The 7,548-nt window shown below is 42.2% G+C and overlaps 1 protein-coding gene across 1 annotated transcript; it reads left to right on the top strand.

Annotated features, from left to right (window-relative positions):
• Positions 1-5,653: 5,653 nt before the first annotated feature.
• On the top strand, positions 5,654-7,193 carry LOC146570336 (E3 ubiquitin-protein ligase TRIM21-like). The gene has a single exon (XM_085281167.1). It carries the CDS (start codon positions 5,669-5,671, stop codon positions 7,160-7,162), a length of 1,494 nt encoding a protein of 497 aa, XP_085137293.1. The 5' UTR covers positions 5,654-5,668; the 3' UTR covers positions 7,163-7,193.
• Positions 7,194-7,548: the final 355 nt, after the last annotated feature.

Here is a 7,548-nt window from a genome sequence, read left to right as displayed (position 1 = left end):
TAACCTATGTCTTCATGCATGCTCAATCATCCAGGTAAGTAAATTCCAAAAAGTTGATTCTGTTTATCTGAACATTGCATCAATATGCAAATTGACAATTTGCATATTAATTTGCATACCTGACAGCCCATTGTTCATTCAGTGGTGCTAGTTTCAGTCATTGTGCAAATGTGCTGTTTATATTGTTGGGGAAATCTGCAGTCGGCTGAGACTGAAGAATCACTTGGATGAGTGATGAAACGTTTCTTCCACTGAAAACGCTACGTCCAGATGAACAGAGTCAACCTTTTGGGATGATCAACCTATCTCTAATAATCGGCTATGTACCACAGGCCATCAAGCTGGCAGTAGTTAAACCATTCATATTCAATTTAAAGCATCATTTCAGCTCAGAAGAAACATCTGTCAGCTTCAGTGTCCACCAGAAGCTCTCAGTCTGCTGCGGAAAAAGGAAATTCAGGTGAGTTTCTTCTGATCACCTGAGGCCTTCATTACTGTGTGAACTTTACCCACACACCACTCTTCACTCCTCCCACCTGCTGCATAAAGTCACTAAGTATAAATTCCTGTAAAGGCAGAGGCAGCAAACACAGACACATAGCTGCAGATAGAGGCAGAGCAACAACTGAAAGACGAGAAGTTCAACGTCATTCTCCAGAAGTGAAAGTGTGAGAGAGCAGCAGCAGAGCTGCAGTTGAGTCCTGTTTGTTTCTAAAATAAGACTCACTGGAGTCCATTGGGTTTTTCTCAGCAACAGCGGTGAGTGCAGCTGAGTCTAAATAAATATCAACAAAAGTAGCTGTACATGACGTTACATCTGTTAGATAATTATGAGTATTTTTTTCTCTAATGGTTAAAAAAAAATTGCGATGAAGTTCATGAACTCATTACTAGTTAACGTTAAAGGAATGCTTGGCTCAACAGAGCTCTGACTTTTCGTCAGCCTGGCTACAGTGCTGAAGAGAAACCTAGGGTTGTTCTTATTTTCTTCAATCATTAATGAATAGTAAGATGTTCTAGCTTTACGTGGGGCTTTCTTATAGAGCAACAAACTATTTCTCCAGGCTAAATCATGATCTTTTAATTTGTGACATGCCATTTCCTCTCCATCTTACGAGTTATCTGCTTTAAGCTACATGTTTGAGAATTATACCAAGCAGTCAGGTACTTCTGATTTGAGGCCTTAGTTTTCACCAGAGCTACAGTATCCAGAGTCATACGTAGTGAGGAGGTAAAGTTATAAACAAGATAATCGACCTCTGTTGGGGTAGCGTTCAGGTAGCTGCTCTGCTCTATGTTGGTACAGGGCATTGAAGAAGATAACAGTGGGTGAATTATATTCTTAAACTTAGAGCACTGTCAGAAAGACATGCACTGTGATGAAATCTACTCCCCACTGCTGTGTAGTCAATTATTGTAAATTTAAATGTTACTGGGAAATGATCAGACTAAATACAGTGTGTTTGTTACTGAGTGAGTAGAGCTTGTTAGCAGAGCTATTCTTCTGTAATATCAGTAAATCAGTGAATCTCAGAATTTTTATTTTACTTTATTTTATTATCATGAACAATAAAAACAGGAACAGGAAATTAAATGTAAGTTAAATAAGGGTTACATCAACAAAACCTCATTCATGAACTGCTGATCAAATTCAGGATCCCAGACAAAGAGCTAATTCCTGTGCTGCCATGATTAGGGCCTCTGTGCTGTCTTTCAGTCCAGCTTTGACCAGTCACTGGTAAGATTTCTGGATGTCAGCCACTTCCTCTGTCTGCCAGTGGTACATACTGTCCAGGAGCCTCCATTATGGTGGCTCCTCTTGCTTCTCTTCTTTCTTTGGTTTCTGCTACCTGAGGTATTTACTAAGCACATGGTCAGTTGTGCTTCGTAAATAACGAAGCACAACTGTGGATTGTTGTCTCATCCTGGACCATGTTACTGACACTCACTAGTCCCCAGCCTCCTTCCTTATGCTTAGTGTAAAGTCCCAGGGTGCTGGATTTGGGGTGAAACCCTCAATGCAATGTCAGGAGCTTCCTTGTCTTGATGTCAGTGACATCCATCTCCTCCTTTGGCCAACTTGCCGTGGTTTAGATACGCCCTGCTGTATCTAAACCACGGCAGGGCGTAGGCGTTGATTGCCCAGGTCTTGTTCTTACCACTCAACTGACTCCTCAGTGCTTGCCTGATCCTCTGCAGGTATTTGGTGGTTGCGGCTTTCCTAGTGTCCTCTTCATAGTTCCCATTTGTCTGTGGGATTCCCAGGTACTTGTAGCTGTCCTCAGTGTCTGCAGTGTTACCTTCTTGTGCGATCTCCTCAGTTCTGACTATATTCCCTCTCTGTTTTTTACCATCCAACTACACTTCTCTAGTCTGAATGACATTCCAGTGAATCGATGTCTCGATTGGTCTTGGCACACAGCTTGATGTCATCCATGTAAAGATGGCTGGTGATTTCTCCAATTCACAGTTGGTATCCGTATGCAGTCTTGTTAATGATCTCACTGAGTGTCATGGCTGTGCTGTGTGGCAGGTAGGATGTAGGACCCAAACGCAGGACTCAATTTAAATGAAAATGGCAGCTTTATTACTGGACATAATACTACAACACAAGGGCGATTGTGGCTCAAGAGTTGGGAGTTCGCCTTGTAATCGGAAGGTTGCCGGTTCGAGCCCCGGCTTGGACAGTCTCAGTCGTTGTGTCCTTAGGCGAGACACTTCACCCGTTGCCTACTGGTGGTGGTCAGAGGGCCCGGTGGCACCAGTGTCCGGCAGCCTCGCCTCTGTCAGTGCGCCCCAGGGTGGCTGTGGCTACAATGTAGCTTGCCATCACCAGTGTGTGAATGGGTGGATGACTGGTTGTGTAAAGCGCTTTGGGGTCCTTAGGGACTAGAAAAGCCCTATACAAATACAGGCCATTTACCATTTACATTTATACAGAAAACAAAAAACTAGAAATAAAAAAAATAAAACTAAAGAACTAAACAGGGAAACAGAGGACTAGGAAACGGAGGAAACACACAGCAAAGATGCTTGCTCATAGGGGTCATATGATTGTTGGGTTTTTCTCTGTATCTATGAAGCGCCTTGAGGCGACTTATGTTGTGATTTGGCGCTATATAAATAAAATTGAATTGAATTGAATTGAATTGAAAGATGGTGTACGACGCGACAACAGACAGAGGAAAACACAGGGCTTACATACACCAGGGAGTGAAGAGAGAATGGGAAAGAGGAGGAAAACACAGCTGGGACTAATCTGACATAAAGAGACAAAGGGGAAGCAAATCTCAAAATACTAAACACAGGACATGAAACTATCAATGTAAAACAGGAAATGCAAGACAGGGAAAAACAGAGCAAACATGGAGCACAGAGACAAGAGTAGAAACTGCAACATCGAGATACGACTGACTGTGGAGACACAGGGAACATAGAGACATGAAACGTCTGACATGGGAAAGGCACAGAGTAATAAAGTTTGTTAAATGCTGGTTGATTAATGGATGATTGTGAAGAGAAAGTTGTTTAGAAGATAAAGAAACTCACAACTAAGATATCTATTTTTTTACATGCGCATGGGCGGCCACGATCTAATCTGCTCTACACCAGAGTGTGCACAGCAGACGTGACACAGAAAAACCGCCCAGGGCATTCAGAACATCCTTTTATTTATACTTGAGCCTTCAAGGAAGTAGGAGTGACATGTTCAAAATACAAAAACATTTCCATAAAAAGAGACCGTTAGCTTGCCTGTTAACAAAGGAGGTACTATGTATGTCACAGCATTCCTCTGCACATCTGTTTTTACTCCCTTTTCCTGTGGTATTTTCAATTCACAAGCTCTTCTTCCTTTATATGAAGCTACAACTAAACACAATTCACAAAATTAAAAATCTTTCAACATTCCCTCCTGTTTGTAGCTGAAATTAAAGAGATACATCAATGTGTTTCAGACACAGACCCTACATTGTGAGTGCTTTCGGTCTGGTCGTCATAAAATGTATATCATTCAAACATAATCATTCATCACATTAGTTTCATACTCATCGTCTTCTCCTTCTTCCTTGTCTGGCACAGTGATATATGCAACGAGAGATTGAGATATCATCCTTGATACCATTCCTCTTACACAGGGGATAATGCATGTAGTAAAGATACAAAACATGATAAGTATTAGGCCAAAAAACATCAAAACCTTAAACATCAATGTTCTCCATGAGCCGCTCATAAACCAATCCCACCAATTACTTTGTGAATTTGCCCAATCGGTTACCTGTGCCTGTTGAACATTTCTAAGTAATTGTAGAGCATTTGTCATATTATCAGACATGGGAAATACATGGTGGTGATGTGTACATGGTGATGTGTGCTATTGACTTTAAGTTGGCCTCTAGTGTTGTGCACCACGTCCCCAGTGAGTTCCTGATGAAGGCTCTAAGGGTCCTGTTGATCTTGTAAAGTTCTAGGCAAAAAGGCTCTTAGGAAAATAAAGTGTCACAGTACTGGATCTGTGACCCAGTGGCTTGTGTATTTTAGTTTTATTCCGTTGTTTATTGTATTTTTCACCATGTTTCCTGTTTTATTTTGAAGGAGTCTTGTGTTCTTTGTTCATTGTATTTAGTTTCACTTCCCCTGTCCCGTCATTAGGTTCATGTCAGTCAGCTGTTTCCCCATGTGTTTTCACTCCCCCTAATCACCCTTGTGTGTATTTAGTCAGGTCACACACATGATTACTCTCCGTCATTGTCACTGCCACTTTACTTCATTTTTAGTCCAGTTACTATGATCTCATTCATTCAGTAGTATTGCTCAAACTCCACAATGTCCAGTGCCATATTCCTCCTGTTCTCAAAGTCTCAAGGCTTTACTTCCTCCACCAAGCTTATTGTTGTTTCCTGTCATTCTCTAATAACACAAACCTCCATGGTCAGAATGCCAAGAGATTTTTTTTAATGTCATCATTGGGTATTCTGTTTTGTTTATACGCCAGTTAGTGATGTACCACTTTGGTAGAGTCCTCAGTCTTAGCAAGTAGCACGGTATCTGGATCAGGCTAGGCACTGTCGTCACCAGGAGTCACTAGCTGTGAGCGGAGAAACCCTTCCAACAACTTCCTAATAAACGGCTGACTGTTTTTATTTATATACTCGTTTTGTGTTACTGTACAGCTCTGTTGTGTGTCATCTTTCATCAGTCCTTCCTGACGTTTTCAGAAACTCACTGAATTGATCCCAGTTGTGTCAGTCATTTCTTCTCAGAAGCACCACAGAGCACAATTTGTGTGTGTGTGTGTGTGTGTGTGTGTGTGTGTGTGTGTGTGTGTGTGTGTGTGTGTAAAAGGTTCATCTTTGGAGAATTTTAAAATCAGACATTCTGAATAAACTGATTTTGACATGTCACACTTTTAGGTTCAAATTTGCTTGGTTTTGTAAAGAGCACAACACTGAAATTTGTTTCTCTCTTTTTTAAAATGAAATTTAAAGTGAATTTTATATAAAATGTGTTTCTTTTCTTTCTCCGTCAGAGTGCAGACATGTCTGCTGTGAGCAATCTACGATCTGAAGATCAGTTTCTGTGCTGCATCTGTCTGGATGTGTTCACTGATCCAGTCAGTATACCATGTGGACACAACTTCTGCAAAAACTGCATCACTCAGCACTGGGACATGAATGCCATGTGTCAGTGTCCTATGTGTAAAGAGACTTTCTACACTAGACCTCAGCTGAGGATCAACACTTTGCTCTCTGAGGTGGTCGCTCAGTTCAGACGTGAAGTTCAGCAGAAGGCCAGCAGCAGTAGCTCAGAGCAACAAGCTGCCAAACCAGGAGAAGTTCCCTGTGACATCTGCACTGGAACCAGACTGAAGGCCCTGAAGTCCTGCCTGGTGTGTCAGGAGTCCTACTGTCAGACTCACCTGGAGCCTCATCTGACAAAGAAAGGTCTGAAAAGACATCAGCTGATTGATGCTGTGGAGAACCTGGAGGGCAGAATGTGTAAGAAGCATGATAAACCTCTGGAGCTGTTCTGTAAGACCGACCACACATGTGTCTGCATGCTCTGTTCTGTTTTAGACCACAAGAACCACGAGTTTGTTCCTCTGAAGGACGAATATGAAGGAAAGAAGGCAGAGCTGGAGAAGACAGAGGCTGAAATTCAGCAGATGATCCAGAAGAGACGACTGAAGATTCAGCAGATCAAAGAGTCAGTGAAGATGAGTAAAGGTGATGCAGACAGACAGAAAGCAGAAGGTGTTCAGGTCTTCACTGCTCTAAAGAAGTCTGTCGATAGAGGCCTGAAGGAGCTCATAAAGGAGATTGAAGACAAACAGGAAACAACAGAGAAACGCGCTGATGGTCTGATCAAAGATCTGGAACAGGAAATCTCTGAGCTGAAGAAGAGAAGATCTGAGGTGGAGCAGCTGTCATGCTCTGAAGACCACCTCCACCTACTCCAAAGCTTCTCGTCCATGAAAGCTGCTCCACCCACCAAGGACTGGAGAGGAGTGAGCGTCCGTCCACCATCATACGAGGGGACTGTGGTGAGAGCTGTGGCTCAGCTGGAGGAGACGCTCAGGAAACATATGAAGAAGAAGCTGTTTGAGGCTGAGCTGAAGAGGGTCCAGCAGTATGCAGTGGACGTGACTCTGGATCCGGATACAGCAAATTCTAAACTCATCCTGTCTGATGATGAAAAACAAGTGCACTGTGGTGATGTGAGGAAGAAACTTCCTGACAACCCAGAGAGATTTTCTCCATGCCCTAATGTTTTAGGAAAGCAGAGTTTCTCTTCAGGCAGATTTTACTTTGAGGTTCAGGTTAAAGGAAAAACTGACTGGGATTTAGGAGTGGCCAGAGAGTCGATCAACAGGAAGGGAAAAATCGAACTGACTCCTCAGGATGGTTTCTGGACTGTGTGGCTAAGAAATGGAAATGAATACAAAGCTCTTGCTGGTCCTCCAGTCCCCCTCTGTCTTCAGTCTGGTCCTGAGATGGTGGGGGTGTTTGTGGATTATGAGGAGGGTCTGGTCTCCTTTTATGATGTAGGTGCTGCAGGTCTTATCCACTCCTTTACTGGCTGCTCCTTCATTCACAAACTCCACCCATTCTCTGCACCTCTGATCATCTGTCCTGTCAATCAAACTGAGTCGATCAACGACTGATTTTATTTGATGAACTGATTGATTTTTATTGAAGGGAACAAATAAGCATATCCAATGTAAATATTCTACAGTCTCCATGTTTTCTATAGTATCTGTTTATTGGGGACTCCAATTCACACTTAGATTTGATTTTCATTGAATTTGATGTAAACAGAAGAAACGTTAAATCAGCAAATGCTCCCACTAATGGAGACTTGAAATGAAGACCAAATATCAGTGAATAAATGTCAAAAAGCTTCATTTCAAAATAAAGTTTGTTAAATGCTGGTTGATTAATGGATGATTGTGAAGAGAAAGTTGTTTAGAAGATAAAGAAACTCACAACTAAGATATCTATTTTTTTACATGCGCATGGGCGGCCACGATCTAATCTGCTCTACACCAGA

Source organism: Mchenga conophoros, linkage group LG7 (genome assembly GCF_057382185.1).
Source record: "Mchenga conophoros isolate Kocher_MC1m ecotype Shallow Benthic linkage group LG7, M_conophoros_male_GT1.1, whole genome shotgun sequence".
Lineage (NCBI taxonomy): Eukaryota > Metazoa > Chordata > Actinopteri > Cichliformes > Cichlidae > Mchenga > Mchenga conophoros.
Note: the sequence above shows the minus strand (reverse complement) of the source record. Positions and strands in the feature narration are given on the sequence as shown.

Bases quoted from the DNA above. Each gene is read 5' to 3' on its own strand.
- LOC146570336 (XM_085281167.1), top strand. From the start codon at position 5,669: ATGAATGCCATGTGTCAGTGTCCTATGTGTAAAGAGACTTTCTACACT.